Below are 17,374 nucleotides of genomic sequence, written 5' to 3' on the forward strand. Positions count from 1 at the left end.
ATATCACTTCAGACCCGATACCATGAGGCTATCTTTCTTCAGACAAGTACAAAGATCACTGACATCTTCATCCTACAGATGATCCTTGATGCTAATTTCAGCCATTCTTTGCTCTTTGTACATGCATTGTCAGGGACCGACACAACATCGAGGCCATATGGCATAGGGATGGTCTCAGGAATATTCAAAGGTTTTCATGGTGACAGGTTGAAACCATGCAGAAATCGAGCAGGCTGGTAATCAGGCACTTACTTGCAATCCTCTGCGGCTGTATACCTGGCTTGGATTTGAATTCTGAACGTGTGACAAAATTCACTGAGAAGGTGGTATCAAGCTCAAATTACCTACCCCTTCGACATCTTCCACCGACATCAGATGCTGCCAGATTGCCCAGCCAACGAGTCTGACTCCAAGTGCAGACCTGGCTAGGTAACAATATGGATGCGACAAAATGGGGCTGGACGTTTCACAAGAGCAACAAGGGCACTATATTGAAACCAATCACAAGGCACCAAGCTGTCACTCCTAAATTTCTCTTGAAAATAAAGGGATGACATTTCCAAATGGACCAAGTCATGACTTTTCTGACATTACTGAATAATCGTCTCTTCATGTCCAGAATATGAGTGTGAATATAAAGACTGTCTTGAACTTTAGACATTTAAATTGATAGTAAGTTTGACTCGTAAACTGTAGTATTGCAGGGTTATTCCCTCTTTATAAGCCCGTGTTAAGTATTTTGTAGTCCGATATGGAACAATTGCATTTTTTTCACATTTCGGGCAGCCGTAATTTATTTCTGTGTTAGATTTCACTTTAAAATTGTTAAATATATATTCCCCTGTCTTAATCCTATGAAGTTGATTATAAATAGAGTCATCATCCATGTTTAGATTTTGATTGATTCTTTTTTTTTTACTTTTTCGATTTTCGTTTGTATTGATGGCGGCCATCTTGGATTTGACCTATTTTGGGTGTTTCCCCAAGTCAAATTTTGGTAAACTATTTTTTTTTTTAAAGTAGACCTATCAAGGCAGTGAAATGTGTTAAAAAACCTTTTCCGTCAATTTTGTTGAACCTTAATGAAAAATAAACCTTTAATTACCGGACTAAAATGCAGTTTCCGGTAGCCGGATACCTCCGGACACTTACCCAAAACGCATCCTGGTATCCGGTGGCAGATACCTTGCCGGATACCAGATCCAGTGTATCCGGCATTGGACACCTCAACGGAAAGCATGCCTCCTGGAATGCGGCACCTTATACCTCACCGGATACCTCAATCTGGGTGTCAAAGGATCCGGCACCGGATACCCCACCGGATACCTCATTCGAGTTTCCCCCCCAAAATGTCTTAATTTGGGGGGTGCATTTTGTTCAATTAACTGTGAAACACCTAAAAATATATTAGAAACTAACCAAGAAAATTGAACATTGATGAAGATATCTGGATGCTATTTTTCGAGATGTCTTTTTTCTAGTAAATAACCTTAGCCTGGGCATATCAGATAATTGTAGTAATTTTCTGTGTTATTTTAGTTGTAAAGATCCGCTTAAAGTTGAGATCTATGGGCATGTACTTTTGGAGAAGACAATTTTTCAATTTCATCTTTTCTTCCTTTTTGATGTTAAGCTCTTTAATGAACAGACATCAGTTCTAATACATGTATGATGATATCCAGAAATTTCATGTTCAGCCTTTAAGTTTGAGTGAAAGTATAAAGTCATCGACCTTCAATATCAGTGACAAATATTTCAAAAACATTTCAAAGAGCAATCCAGCACATAAACCAAATATGTTGTCCGTTGATGGAATTCAATGTAACATTGACAAAAATATGAAAATGATATACCACTAAATGTATAAGAGTTATTTAGACTTCTGCAGGAAAAGGCACTTTAGAGAATAAATAAGTATACGTAGGTCTTGCATGACCTTTTGCCAACTTCTACCCCTGCCCCAAGGAAGAGTTTGACCAAAACATTTTGTCTGGCTATGACATTGACCTTTGACATAACAGATCAATGTGTCATCCGACTTTCCCACAGCTAAGGAAACACATGTTATTCCTGAGATGTCCAAGCTATGCATGGTTTTTCATAAGATAACTGTGGCTATCAAACTGAGGCAAAATCTTGGAACATCCCCATTTACACAGCTGGCTAATGAAACAACAAACAATTATCAATTTCTTTTAATTATATGCCTCTATCACACACTGAACAGTGTTCACGTGATTGTTCCTGATGTAGTATTCAATTTCTTCCTATTCTTCAATCCTCATAAAAGAGCAGGATAACTGTTCGCTTGAAAGCACCAGCAGACCACGCTCACCAGTTAATTGCCCTCAAATCTCCTTTTCCTTCTATATTGCCATGGAACAGGAACGAGGAAGAGGGGAGGCCAGATGGGCTCTATCCCTGTTGAATTGTGTTGGTAGAATTGTGAACATTCTGTTTGGTTTTTGGGTCCACATTTAAAGACAATAAGTCCCATTCATCATTCCTTTCGAGTGATTACCACATGGCCGAAGACAACAATTTCTTCAACGTCCTTGAAGGGTCCCACTCCGACTTGTCATTGGTTGGTCTTCTCACATTAGCCAGACCAGCCCTTGTGAGTGTGTCCCAGTGCCACTTGGCATACAACTTCCCAGTCGGCCTCCATTGAAATAACAGGACTCTCCTCATCGCCGTCTGCCAATCACTTCTGAAATCCGGAGGGGTCCTTCCAGACTGTCAACCTGGAGTACTCATCCAGGGATCTCAAGCTGGACTTCAGTTTCTGCAAAATTATGTAAAAAAGATTGTAGCAGGAAAAAAGATTTCTTGCAACAGACAGAAGGCAGCAAATTCACTTAATTTATCATATATGAGTCTTGTTATATACCAAACATTTGAGATAAATATTGTTCCATGTTGATGAATTGAAACAATCATTAACTGACATCTCTTAAAAAGCCAAAGTAATAGATGAGGTAGTATGTGGGCTTATTGGTCGCTCGTAATCGTACCCCGATAACGTGGGATATTGTCCATAACAGTCATCATCGGTGTGTCGGGATCGAGTTCATAACATTAATCACTGGTTTGTCTGGTTGAGATTTGAGATTTGATTTATTTATAATCCTTGTCATATAGCCGAACTATTGCTGGATGTGGTGTTAAATGAGTGAGTTGGGTTTAACGCCACTTTGAACAGTATTCCAGTTATATCACGATGTGTTAGCTTGATGTGGGAAGAAAGCCCGAAGTGATGCAGGTCTCAGACGTTTACCACTTCGGTGAAACCCACGAGCACGGGTATGGTGCTGACAAACCCAGAAACATAACCAGGGCGAACCTGGATTCAAGGTTCAAGGATTCTGTTTGCTTAATTACTTATATTACGAAACTTACAGTATGATCTGTTTTTACAATGAAATAAAGGATATATATCGTTTTAACGCTCATGAAATCAACAATACACAGCTTAACTGTATCCTTGAGAATTCCGCATTCAAGTGACCCGTGAAGATTTCGGGATAGAATGTCTTCAACAACCCATGCGACTAACGGGATCGGGTGGTCAGGCTCGCTAACTTGGTTGAAGCATGGCATCGATCCCAACTGCGTGGACAGATGCTCATGATATCAATCCCTGGATTGTCTGGTCCAGACTCGTTTATTTACAGACCGCCGTCATATAGCTGGAATATTGCTGAGTGCGGCGTTAAACAACAAACAATTGCGTGGATCGATGCTCATGATATCAATCACTGGATTGTCTGGTCCAGACTCGATTATTTACAGACCGCCGTCATGTAGCTTGAATACGGCTGAGTGCGGCGTTAAACAACCAACCAACCAACCAACCGCATTCAAGTTTCGATTTGAAAGGCCATGTTTCAAATATTATAATACAGACATATTTATTAAACATATTATATATCATTGCTGTGAGATCAAGTACACTGTTTTACAGTTACGCTTCATTATTGCAGCAGACCGCCTCCGTGGTCTGGTGGTAGAGCGTCCGCCCGGAGAGCGGAAGGTCCGGGGTTTATTAGAACTAAATGGCAATGGTGCCTATCTGGGATGTCGGTCAATGCGGTGACGGTTGCTGTCGTCGTATGGTCTCTCAGTGCCAAGGTATCCAGTGTAATATCAGTTTTTAGGTTTGGTTTGTTGTTTAACGCCGCACTCAGCAATATTCCAGCTATATGACGACGGTATGTAAATAATCGAGTCTAGACCAGACAATCCAGTGATTAATATCATGAGCATCGATCCACGCAATTGGGATCCATGACATGTATCAACCAAGTCAGCGAGCCTGACCACCCGATCCCGTTAGGTCGCCTTTTACGACAAGCATAGTCGCCTTTTACGGCAAGCATGAGTTGCTGAAGACCTATTCCACCCCGGAATCTTCACCGGCAGGCCGTCACGTTGAGTCAGTATGGGTCCAACGTAAGGACGATGACATCGGATGCCCGCCGCTTAACGAAGTGTGTCACCGGAATGGTTGCAGTTGTCTGTGTTGCTCGTCGCTGTCGGCTCCACAGATTTGTCACCCGGATGTATAGTCTGGAAGTTAATTTAAGGTACCGACGTTTACTACAATATCAGAAAAACTATTGGACCTACTCCAGTCAAAGTTGGTATGAGATTATTAAACAGTCATACATAACTGGATATTACATTTAAAGACAATCGGTGCATGAATAAAAAATCTGTCTATCTAGCTATCACTATATTTCATCAACAACCAGACCTGTTCGTCACGGGAGGAACGCGCATTCATTGTAACAGCCATCTGCACAATGCTACCCCTGCGTCACAGGGCCATATGACACAGTTGAACCAATCAACTCAACGCGAAAGGTTGCACGGGAATCACGCACGCACGAATACGGTGTTTGCATTAGATTTCGTGATGTCTCAGCGAAAGCATCTTTCCGCTGATGCGAAAGGTTTCGTTGTTAAAATATTTGAATACCTTAAATTAGCTTCCAGACTATAGCGGTCGTGCGCTGAAGTAGTGACTCTCGGCAGTCCGGCACTGGGTCTGTCATTGACTTCCAAAGAGTCTCGCCACTGCAGTTGACTTTGATCCTGGCTTAGCATTCCAATGGCAACGTCTGGAGTTCAGTTAATCGAACCATGTTCCCTGCTTTTTTTCGAAGTCGAATGTGATTTTTTTGTATACGGGTGCTTATAGAGAATGGACAAGGGGTGAAATGCACGCATTGTTTCATGTGTATTGTGCTGCACGTGCAAAAAACGTCAAACGAGACAAAAATAAATATGACGGCGGTCTGTAAATATTCGATTCTGGACCAGACAATCCAGTGATTGATATCATGAGCATCGATCCACGCAATTGGTTGGTTGTTTAACGCCGCACTCAGCAATATTCCAGCTATATGACGGTGGTCTGTAAATAATCGAGTCTGGACCAGACAATCCAGTGATTGACATCATAAGCATCGATCCACGCAATTGGGATACGATGACATGCATCAACCAAATCAGCGAGCCTGACCACCCGATCCCGTTAGTCGCCTTTTACAACAAGCATAGTCGCCTTTTACGGCAAGCATGGGTTGCTGAAGACCCCGGAATCTTCACGGGTCTGATCTTCCATGTCTCAACTTTTATGCACCACTATCCCACATGACAATAAGGACAAGATTCATTCCTTGATCCATGTGACTTTTGTCACAAAACGCGGTGAGCACTGATCAAGTTACGTATCTCGATTCAGAGGTTCAGGACCGACATGAATACAATGTGTGAAGCCCATTAATGGTGTCCCCCGACGTGATATTGCTAGAATATTGCTAAATGCGGCGTAAAACTATACTCACTCACTCAGAGGTTCAGGGCAATTTGTGAAAGATGAAAGCAAATGCCATCTGAAGTTTACTGGGAAAACAAAATGTGAAATGCTGGACTTCCTCATTGATAGGGACGGTCGGGTAGCCTAGTGGTTAAAGCGTTCGCTCGTGATGCCGAAGACCAGGATTCGATTCCCGACATGGGTACAATGTGTGAAGCCCATTTCTGGTGTCCCCCGCCGTGATATTGCTGGAATATTGCTAAAAGCGGCGTAAAACCATACTCACTCACTCATTGATAACATCAACGTAAAATTTTGGGGAAAGACATTAAGGGGAGAAGAAGGCATCCCCATTGGCACCAATTGTGCTTCCCTTCTTACGGATGTTTCCTAAAGCATTTAAATCGGAATTTCTGCTCGAATTGGCAAAGTCAAAAAGAGGTAATTTGGTTGATGCATGTCAATTGCGTGGATCGATGCTCATGACATGCTCACTGGATTGTCTGGTCCAGACTCGATTATTTACAGACCGCCGTCATATAGCTGGAATATTGCTGAGAGCGGCGTTAAACAACCAACCAACCAATTTGGCCAAGAAAAGTTTTTTTTTAACTTACTAGGCTTTCAGGTAGTCCGATTATCTGACATCGTTTAATAACAATCAAATAGCCAATTCCCTTCCATTGAATAAACGCAACTGAACTAGAAATAAAGGTTGGTTTGTTTGTTTGTTGTTTAACGCCGCACTCAGCAATATTCCAGCTATATGACGGCGGTCTACAATAATCGAGTCTGGACCAGACAATCTAGTGATTAATATTATGAGCATCGATCCACGCAATTTGAGATCGATGACATGCATCAATCAAGTCAGCGAACCTGACCACCCGATCCCGATCCCGTTTACGACAAGCATAGTCACCTTTCACGGCAAGCATGGGTTGCTGAAGATCTATTCTACCCTGGATCTTCACGGGTCAGAAATAAAGGAGACGAGTGAAACCGCCTCATATGTTTCATAGTGACAAAACACTCTTCACAAGACTGTATGACAAGAGTGATGACTTCAACTTTCCAATAGTCAACTTTCCCTTCATGTCGAGCAATATTCCAGCAGCTCCAGCCTTTGGTGTTTACATTTCGCTTTTGAGATACCATCGAGCATGCTCTTTTTTCTACCAAGATTTGAAAGAGCATCATCCGATCAAATTTAGCGCAATAGCATATTATAACATAATTATATCAATATGGTGTGCCATGCACAAGGACATTGTAATTTTACATGATTGCATATTACGTGTGTATGTACTGGAGATAACTTTCATACAATCACGTAATAAGTGAAAGTCATAAATCAAGGTATCAACTTAACGTTGTTTAACACATGAGTGAGTATGGTTTTACGCCGCTTTAGCAATATTCCAGCAATATCACGGCGGGGGACACCAGATATGGGCTTCACACATTGTACCAATGTCGGGAATCAAACCCGGGTCTTCGGCGTGACGAGCAAACGCTTTGACCACTAGGCTACCCGACCGCCCCGTTTAACACATGAGAACACACTATTGTACATATACTAAATAATAAGTTTATAAGCTTCAACTCCTTATGATCATGGCTTAAACTCCTTATGATCAGGGTTAAAATAAATAATATTGCAAACATGAGTTGCGTCCTACTACCATATAAATGTATCGATCCTCTTGAACAAATCGAATTGAGACCATTTGTGGGAATAGGATGTGATCAAATGTTTACCACTCACGAGGCGCGACAGGGAAACAGGCCACGATATAAGCTGACTTGACTTCGGAGTCCTTTTGGCCATATGACCCGTGAAGATTCCGGGGTAGAATAAGAGGCGACTAACGGGATCGGGTGGTCAGGCTCGCTGACTTGGTTGATGCATGTCATCGATCCCAAATGCGTTGATCGCTGCTCATGATATTTATCACTGTATTGTCTGGTCCAGACTCGATTTTTTACAGACCGCCGTCTTATAGCTGGAATATTGCTGAGTGCGGCGTTAAACAACCAACCAACCTTTTGGCCATACACATTGTCAGTTATAATGGTGCAGGCAAAACGGCACCTCAGCAAAACGGCACCGCATTTGGCGAAAACGGCACCTCTATTTTTAATAACTATAACAACGATTTTTGTAGTTATATATATATATATATGGTTTATTTACATGGCATTTGATGTATGTGATGTATTTACATTGTATTTCCTTTTTTCACAGATAAGTATATATGTTCATATATACAGTTTTGTGGCATGTCCATCGTCATCATCATCATCATCATCCTCTTCACAATATTGGTCCATGAACAACAGAACATTGTGAAAGTACTTGGGTCAGGGAGAGATCTCCATCCTTGTATCTTCGCCATACGTCGAGGATCTCCTCTTGACGAGATGTGGAAGATTTGCGAACATACGCCCCGAGTGGTCCCTCCTGAATCAGTCGCGACTGTAGAGGCAACAGACTCGCCTCTCGGAACAGCTCTGGGATCAATCTGTAGATCCCCAGGGACTGCTTACCCGCCAACCTAAAACTTGAGAAAAAAAAATTTTTAATGTATAATAAAAACATGTTTATTGTTTAATATAGTTTAATTTTTAATGTACGTATTTGTATTTGAATTATTTGTTTAAAATAGTTTATTTTTATTGCGTGTATTTGTATTTGTATTATTATTACCTTCCAAAAAGTTGTTTGTCCTGACAGCTATGTTGAACACAGACCAGGATCTGGGAGAGAAGGTGGGATGAGCAATCCATTGGGCTTGAAAGTAGTTTATGAGATCAAGCAGTTTGCCAGTGGCCGGGACACGCTCTATTATCCTCAAAAACATCCTGGTGATGTCGGCTGCTGGTAGAAAGGGGTGTGTTATGATTTTCCTGACAAACTTGTGTATGACATCATCCTCAATGTAGGCTACCTAGAAACAAGTGATAGTTGGTATTATATTTATGTAAGACATATGAGATAAATATTACTATCTATTTCTATTACTCTTTTTTTTATTTACAATACATTAAATATATTATACCTGACATTTCCGCCAGACTGCCTGAGTCAGGTGGAACAGACATCCACGGATGCGGGCTTCTGGAAGGGTTTTACTGATTGCTTTCTACGCAGCATGATATGCGCAATGGCGGTGTTTCCCTTCATAGGCGTCGTCCACCTGTATCACCGATGCCAGACAGGTTGTCGTCTTGTTCCTGAAGCTGCAGCGCCAGAAAGTTCTGGTATCTGAAGTTTTCTGCAAACACCAATTGAAAAATAACATGGTTCTGGTATCTGAAGTTTTCTGCAAACACCAATTGAAAAATAAAATGACATACTTATTTAGATTATATTATATTCTTATGAGATAAATAAAAAGAGATAAAAATAAATGTTTGTGTTTAAAAACAAGTATTAATATATTTACCCGAACGACATACGTGAATCCATAATAATCCACAAGCTTCTTTTTGCCCTTCTGCGACCCTGTCTCATTCTCTGGTATGTCGGCAGAAGGGGGCTCCAGCATGGTGACATCATAAAATAGTTACTTCTTAGGGTCATCTTCGTCCTTCGTCTTCTAAGAGTACATCTGAAGCCGTAATGTGAATTTCCGATAGGTCTTGTACTCTCATTTCTTCAGCATCTTCTGACTGGAAACTGACATCAAAGTTACCGATCACCTCTTCAATGACGGGAGCAACGCATTTCACACAGCGAAGGGACGTCTTCTTCAGTCTGGCAAATTTTCTATAACGGGCCACCGAAAATCCGACTCCACAAACACGATGGGTCCACTGGTCACAGTTATGCAGGGTACAGCATGTTGATATGTTGATTTTTTTCTGACTTTCAGCAACACATCAAAAGGCCATTGTGAATAATTGTGATCTGACAGCTTACTTACTTACTTACTTACTTTGGAGATTTAACGTGCGCTTTCCGACTGATGCGTATTTCGCACACGGGCCCGGCCAGGCCATTTAATGTGTTTCCGAAAGGGGCGAAGGTGGTCTGTGCAACCCAAGAGGGGGGTTTTAGGGGTTGCTTATATAGAATTTGGGAATTTTGAGATTTGGAATAGATGCCGATGGGATTGGGGAGGAGAACTAAGGGAGCTGGGTATGGTGGATGTTTGTTTGTTTATGTGATTTTGATTTGGTGAGTTATTGTGTTTTTAGATGCGTTTTATTAGTTCCGTTTTGATTAAGAATACGCCTAAGGCCTTGAAGTTTTCTAGTTTATTTTGTGGGTTTAGTATTGCTTCTAGAGTTAGAGCCTTGTTTAGATTGAGGGTGGTTTGTAATGCGGTTCGATGTGTTAGGTAGTGTGTGCAGTGGATGAGTGCGTGTTCTGGGGTTTCTGGTTGTTTGCAGTGTGGGCAGTTACCTGTAGTGTGTTTTTTTAATTTTTTTAGGTGGTTATTTAGGTTGGTGTGTCCTGTTTGGAGTTTAGTGATTACTCTGTCGATTTTTTTGGATGGATGGAGAATTTTTGGTTTGGTTAGTGGTTTGCTGAGCACTTTTTTGATTTGGCTATTTGAGTTTAGATATAGGTTATGCCATTTTTTGGTGATTTTTTGCTTGTTTACACTTTTAATTTCTGATTTTGAGATGGGTAAGTTTAAGCTTATTTCTGGGATTTTGAGGGATAGTTTAGCTGCTTTATCGGCGTTTTCATTACCGTATATTCCTACGTGGGCGGGTATCCACAAGAAGGTTATTTGTTTGCCTGCCTTAGTTAGGTCGTTGGAGCTTTTAAGTATTTGATTTATTAATTTAGGTCGGTTTTTGGTATTTTTGTTTTGGAGGGCTTGCAGTCCACTTAGGGAGTCGGTAAGTATTAGGATTTTTTTTGTGGTTTTTGGATTCTTGATTATGGAGGGCTGAGGCCATGCCCATTAGTTCTGCCGTGAATATTGATTGGTTGTTTGGGAGTCGGAAGGATTGTGTGGTTTTAGTTGGTTGTGTGGTATGGACTCCGAAACCTGTGTGTTTGGAGGTCGGATCTGAGGATCCGTCCGTGTAAATGTGACACCAATTTGGCCAATTTTCGTGTATGTATGCTAGTGTGGTAGTTTTAGCTATGTTTGGGTCGGTTTGTTTATTTATTTGGCTAGCTAGTGTTGTGTCTATTTTGGGTATTTTAAGTTTAGGGGTGAAGATATTTGATTGTTTGCAGTTTTGTTTAAGATTTTTAATTTGGTGTTCATTTAGGTAGTTTGTTATTCTTTGGGATATTGGGGTAAGTAAGGGGTGTTTACGAGCTAGAGCTTGGTTTTTGGGGCTGATGTTTTGGTTTATTAAGTTTTGGATGAGAGGGTTTGATTGGGACGCGGCCCAGAAATTTAAGCTTAGCTGTTCCCTGCGTAGACTTAGTGGCATTTCTCCTGTTAAGGCCTGAAGTGAGGTGTAGGAGGTGCCATGTTGGGTGCGTGTAATTAGTTTGAGAGCCTGATATTGTATTGAGTCAAGTTTTTAGATAGAGAGTTGTTTAGGGTGTTGTATATGGCGCAGCCGTAGTCTAGTTTTGATCTAATTAGTGATATGTAGAGAGAGAGGAGGGTATCTTTGGATGCTCCCCAGTTAGAACCAGTTAGGCATCTTAGGGTGTTTAGGTCTTTACTGCATTTAGTTGTTAGATTTTGGATGTGAGCATCCCAGGTGAGATGTTCATCGAAAATAAGTCCTAAGAATTTGGTTTGTTTTTGGAATTTGATTGTTTGATTGTTTAGCTGGAGGATTGGGGAGGCGGGTTTCATGTTTTTTATGTTTGAATACTATTCCTGTTGTTTTTTCTGAGTTAAGGGAGAAGCCCCATTTGTCAGCCCACTGTTGTATATTTTTAAGAGATTTTTGGAGTAAATTTTGGACCATGTTCATGCTTTTAGTGCGGATCCAGATGGCTCCATCATCCGCGAATTTTGATGTGTTTACTTTAGGGGATAGGCCCTCGAATAGATCGTTTATCATTATATTGAAGAGGGTGGGGCTGAGGATACTGCCCTGTGGAGTACCATTTTCTAGGGGACATTGGTCCGATAGAGTTTGGTCTATACCCACGGTTATTTTACGATTGTTTAGGAAGTCCTGGATGTAGTTTATTATCTGACCTTTGAGTCCTATTTTTTTAAGTTTTTGTATTAGCCCATCGTGCCATACCATGTCGAAAGCTTTAGAGAAGTCTAAGAAGATGCTTATGGTATATTGTTTATTTAGTTGTCCTGTCTTAATATCTTGTTCTAGTCGGGCGAGGTTATCTAGGGTTGAGCGGCCAGGAGTGAAACCGCTTTGATCAGGGTTTATGATGTTATTTTGGGTTAAGTAATGTTGTAATCTATTTTTAGCCATTGATTCCATTACTTTACATAAGTTTGAAGTTAGGGATATTGGTCTATATGAGTTAGCTTGATTAGCTGGTTTATTAGGTTTAGGGATTGGTATGACTAGGGCCTGTTTCCAGGGAGTAGGAACCTGTCCGTTTAGGTAGATGAGATTGTATAGTTTGAGTAGTGCCTGGAGTAGTTTTAGGGGGAGTTTTTTAATTATTTGGTAAGAAGTTAGGTCTAATCCTGAGGCTGTGCCCTTTTTCCTGTTTTGGATTACGTAGAGGAGCTCCTCCATTGTGTAGGGTTGATTTATTTCTAGATTGTTATTGTTTGGTTCTTTTGTGGGTTTGTTTTCTGTTTTAAGTTTATCTTGGAATTTTTGACTGAAGTTGGTGTTACTGCTAACGGCCGAAAAGTGGTTGGCGAGATTATTTGCTTTTTGGGCGGGGTTGGTTGAGTTGTCAATGTTAGGGTTTTTTTATGTCGTTTTAAGCCTCTGATGGCGTGGATTTTGCGCCAGACCGTTCTGGCATCTGTACGGTTATTTATACCTTCGCAGAATTTTTTCCAGTCTCTACTTTTGGCTATTTGGACTAGTTTTTGAACCTGGTGGTTTAGTTCGTGGGCTATGTTTAAATATTTGTAGTCGCGTTTTGCTTTATTGAAGGCTGATTTACGTTTTCGTCTAGTCTGTTCTATTTCCTCATTCCACCATGGTACCGTCGGTTTGCCTGTCTTAGATGTTTTGAAGGGGATGGAGGTTTTGGCTGCGTTTATTATATAGTCTGTTAGGTTTTTACAATAGGTTTCTGGAGCATTATTTTCTATTTCGTTTAGGTTAGCTTCGTTGCAGATATCTTGGAATTGGTCCCAGTTAGCTTTATTGTAATGGAATTTTGGTTCTTGGTTTTCTGTTTGGATTGGTACGTTTGTATTTCCTATGGTTATGTTTATGGGGAAGTGGTCACTACCTAGCGGGACGTCGTGCACTTCCCATTGAGTACTTTGGGCTAGATCTGCGGTGCATATGGTTAGGTCGATAGCAGACATTTTTTGGTTTATCTTATCGTACCTCGTGGGTTGGTTGCTATTAAGGAGTACTAGGTCGTTTGTGTCTATCCATTCGGAGATTAATTTGCCATGATTATCTATTTTATCATCTATGCTCCATGTAGGATCCCAGTGGTAATTATTTATGATGTTTATGTTTCGGTTATTTAATGTAATTTTAATGCCGTTGGCTTCTAGGTTTGGCGTGTCTATTTTTATTTCTTCGTAATTTATATCTTCCCTGATAAATATGATTAGTCCTCCTGCGGCTCTTCTTGTTTTCGGTTTAGCTCTGTCAGTTCTAACTGAGTTGTAGTTAGGTAGTGTGAATTTGGATTTTTTTGAGAATTTGGTTTCCTGTATACAAGCAATGTGAGGGCCTTTATTTAGTTTAAATTTAGTTTTTAGTTCATGGCCGTGGGAGGTGAGTCCGTTGGCGTTCCACTGAAAAATATTTAGTCCTTCGAATATTGGGTTCGGGTGATTGGTGATTTATTTTTTATTTTTTATTTTATTCGGTGAGTTCTTTTAGATGGAGGTTAAAGAGGAAGAAGGGAAGATCGGTTAATTTTAGATTGAAAGCTACTTTGTAGAAGGATTTCATGCTAGCTTTTGGTGAGTTTTGACTATGCATGTATGCTAGGAGTAAGGTGAGGTTGTTTAGGTTTTGGGTGTTGGCTGGTTGGGGAGTTTGGTTTGTTTTAGTTGGAGTAGTGTCTATTGTTTCCTCAGTAGTGGAGAAATCTTCGTCATCGGTTAGATTAGGTTTAGCTGATTGAGTTTCCATGGGGGAGGCATGTGATACGGAGGATTGTGAAGGTGTTTGTGGGATGGGTGTAGCTGATGATTTCATAGTGTTTGTGTTTTGTTGTTGTGCTTGCTTGTGGGAGAGCGTTGTTACCATATTGGCTGTAGGGTGCTTGGATGAGGGTCGTGTTGTGGTGGTCATTTTGAGGTTTGTTTTGCATGCGGGGTTTGATGTTTTGGCTATGTGAGATGTGGGAGGGTTCGTGGTTGGTTGAGTGGCTGCTTGTATGTGTGAGGTGGGTGCGGTTTCTCGGTAGGGGCCCCAGACAGAGCTGTCGGTTATGGGTGTGGTGTTTGTTTGTGGGATGGTGTTTGGGTGTGGTGTAGGGAGGAGTGGTTTAGATGCAGGTGTAGCAAATTTTCGTGTTTGGATTTTAGCCGTGTCTATGTTTATGTGTTTGTTGGCCTGCTGGGTGAGTGTGTGTCTGTATGGGCATTGGTTTGAGAGTGAAGTGTGTTGGGTGGATTTGCAGTGGATGCACCAGGGTGTGCATGTGCCTGGGCAGTCTGTTTGTGCGCATACTTTACATTTAGTTTTACGGTATGTGCATTGGGAGGCAGTTTGGTTGTATTTGAGGCACTTTGTACATTGCTTAACCTGCTTTATATAGGGTTTGACTTCTAAGTTGGTGTGGGCTCCGAAGGATATGTGTTTGGGGGCTTCAGGGAATTTAGCGGTCTTTTTGAAGTTGATTATGACAATGGAGGTTGGGACCGTTTTTCCGTTTCTAGTTGAGGTTATTCTACGCGTGCTGGTGATTAGGGGTTGAGGGTTTTGGTCTTGGTTTATGTTAGCTTCTAGAGAGTATAATTGTAAGTCCTCAGTTGTTTCCCTTGGGTTAACCCTAATTACGCCTCGTGTATATTGTTGCCAATTAGGTGTTTGTTTGATTACTGTGACGTGGAATATTTGAGTTATTTTATTTGCTGCGTTGTAAGATTCTCGGTTAGGGAAGATTATCTGGTATCCTTTGTTGGCTTTTTTAATGTTGTTGTAATTTATTTTTTCTCTTTTAAACCAAAGTCCTATTTTATCTGCCGAAAGTTCTAGTGAGAGAGTGGTGCCTGAGCCTGCTGAGAAGAAGTAGAGGGCGAAGGTCGTGAGGAAGGCGGCCGGGGAGGGTGTGGGCGATGGAGGTGGAGTGGATGTGTCGAGTTTGCGTTTTTTGGTGTTTTGAGGTGGCGAGTTAGCTGGTTTGGTGGGGTCGGTGTGTGTCGTGTTTTCGCCATACTCGGTCGGGACGATGTTTTCGAGTGACCTCCCGGAAGTGTTGTGCGCTTCCGCAGGCGTGGGTGAGTTAGGAGCTGGCATGTCTGCGAGTGTGGCGTTGCGGGTGTCAGTCATGTTGTTTGGAGAGTTGGAGAGCGTGTGTTGTGGTGAGTGGTGGTGGAGTGGGAGTGGTGTTTTGGGGAGGTGAGTTGGTTTGTTGTTTTTACTTGGTGAGTTGTGTTTAGGAGGCGGAGGAGGTTGCGGTGTTTTTTTGTTGTTGGTTTTAGTAGGAGGGTTTGTGAAATGGATTAATTATTAAAGATTTATTTTGTTGCTGGAAGGCTGGGATTAGGTGAGACAAGTGGAAAGCGGGGATTAGGAGATATTTAGTCGAAGGAGTGGAGGTATGTGAGTGGTGGGCGTGGGTGGTGAGTAGGAAAGAGCGTGCGTTGTGTTAAGGAGAAGGGGGGATTAGGTGTTTTTTTGTTTTTAGGAGTTGGGTCAAAGGGTGTGTTTGAGTGGTGGGCGTGGGTAGCGAGTAGAAATGAGTGCGAGCTGTGTTAGGGAGATGGGGGAGGATAAGGTGTTGGTTATTTATAAGAGTTGAGTGTTGTTGTTGGTTTTAAGGATTTAGGGGTTTTGTGATTAATTCGGTGAGAGTGATGTATGTGAATAAGGATGAAAGGATAACGTGATAATTACCGATGATGGAGTTTCCTTGGCTGGCTATCAGGCAATGCTCTGTGCTGGCTTGGGAAGTGTTGCTCGCTTGGCCAAGACTCGATTATTTACAGACCGCTGTCCTATAGCTGGAATATTGCTAGGTTCGGCGTTAAACAACAAACAAACAAACGATGAGAGTGATTTTAAGAGTATGTGAATAAGGCTGAAAGGATAACGTGATAATTACCGATGATGGATTTCTCCTTGGCTGGCTATCAGGCAATGCTCTGTGCTGGCTAGGGAGGTGTTGCTCGCTTGGAGTACAAACTGCAACTGGTTCTGACAGCACCATGTTAGGCCTCTTGAATACAGTTTCAGCTTAAATTGAGTAAAGGTACTTAAAACTTCAAAGCGTATAGTGTTTTCACAATAAGTTAACTGCCCCTCCCAATCAGAGTCGGTGAGTAAATTGGAGTAGGGGGCTAATTTCTTACTTGTTTCATTTAACAAATATTTGTTTTTGTAAGAGACGATGTGAGTTTAATTTCTATTATTTTTCTTCAAAGCATGTTAGGTTTTCACAATAAGTTGAGTTGCGTATAAGCTAAGTTGGATTATAGTTGGAGTAGATGCTAATTTCTAATGTAAACTTGTTTTAACATCTCACAATTATTGGCGTTTGCAAGTTACAATGTAGGTTTAATATCGTTTATTTGACCAAGGTAAAAGAAAATAAGGTGCCGTTTTCGCTTGAGTCGAGGTGCCGTTTTCGCTTGAGTCGAGGTGCCGTTTTCGCTTGAGTCGAGGTGCCGTTTTCGCTTGAGTCGAGGTGCCGTTTTCGCCCGGTGCCGTTTTGCTGAGGTGCCGTTTTCGCTATAGCCCAGCCTTGTCATTTCATCTGTACAGCTGGTGACACTATAAGAAAATATTCTTCATCTTCTTCTTCTTGTCATCCGTGAATACTACTGGCTTCACCTGTTAGGATGTTTACGTTATATCATCCCTCTTTTGTGTTAATAACAGTGTAACTACAGCCTATTCTACTCAACTGTATAAATACTTCCTCACTCCAGTACATATATACTTGTCAACCTTACTCAGTACATCACTGATATCATCACAGCCTAAACCGGAACATTGTACGAAAGAAGTTGTTCATCCATACATCTTATTCTTACTTAAACAATACCATTATTTTATCCTCTGATGAAAATACCATATGTTTTCTTGCCTTACGCAGCATGTTACGGACATGCATATCAGGTACATCATCCAGCCGGATGTCTGCAACCTCACGCCCAACGAGGAAAGCATAAGCTGATCCGCTGAAGAATGGAAAGCCGGGTCCGCCATTGAGCAGGCTCCACGCGACCATTTTTCCAGCTTCCCAGTAGCGGCCAGCTTCAAGTGCTCCCACATCATGACGGAATGATGATCCTTCCAAGATATTGGCCTTTAAATCTTTCATCA

General features: G+C 41.5%; 1 protein-coding gene across 1 annotated transcript; it reads right to left on the bottom strand.

The window, feature by feature from the left end:
• Positions 1-8,090: 8,090 nt before the first annotated feature.
• On the bottom strand, positions 8,091-9,736 carry LOC124148303. The gene is made up of 3 exons (XM_048380907.1): positions 9,238-9,736; positions 8,513-8,775; positions 8,091-8,379 (listed from the first exon to the last, which is right to left on the bottom strand). The coding sequence occupies exons 1-3, from the start codon at positions 9,373-9,375 to the stop codon at positions 8,142-8,144; spliced, it is 639 nt and encodes a 212-aa protein (XP_048236864.1). The 5' UTR covers positions 9,376-9,736; the 3' UTR covers positions 8,091-8,141.
• Positions 9,737-17,374: the final 7,638 nt, after the last annotated feature.

Source organism: Haliotis rufescens, unplaced genomic scaffold (assembly GCF_023055435.1).
Source record: "Haliotis rufescens isolate VD_foot unplaced genomic scaffold, xgHalRufe1.0.p SCAF_34, whole genome shotgun sequence".
Classification (NCBI taxonomy): Eukaryota; Metazoa; Mollusca; class Gastropoda; order Lepetellida; family Haliotidae; genus Haliotis; species Haliotis rufescens.

Bases quoted from the DNA above. Each gene is read 5' to 3' on its own strand.
- LOC124148303 (XM_048380907.1), bottom strand. From the start codon at position 9,375: ATGCTGGAGCCCCCTTCTGCCGACATACCAGAGAATGAGACAGGGTCG. The intron at 8,776-9,237 runs TTATTTTTATCT...ACTTGTTTCTAG, and splicing joins TTGTTTTTAAACACAAACAT to GTAGCCTACATTGAGGATGA. The intron at 8,380-8,512 runs TACACGCAATAA...AAGTTTTAGGTT, and splicing joins AATAATAATACAAATACAAA to GGCGGGTAAGCAGTCCCTGG.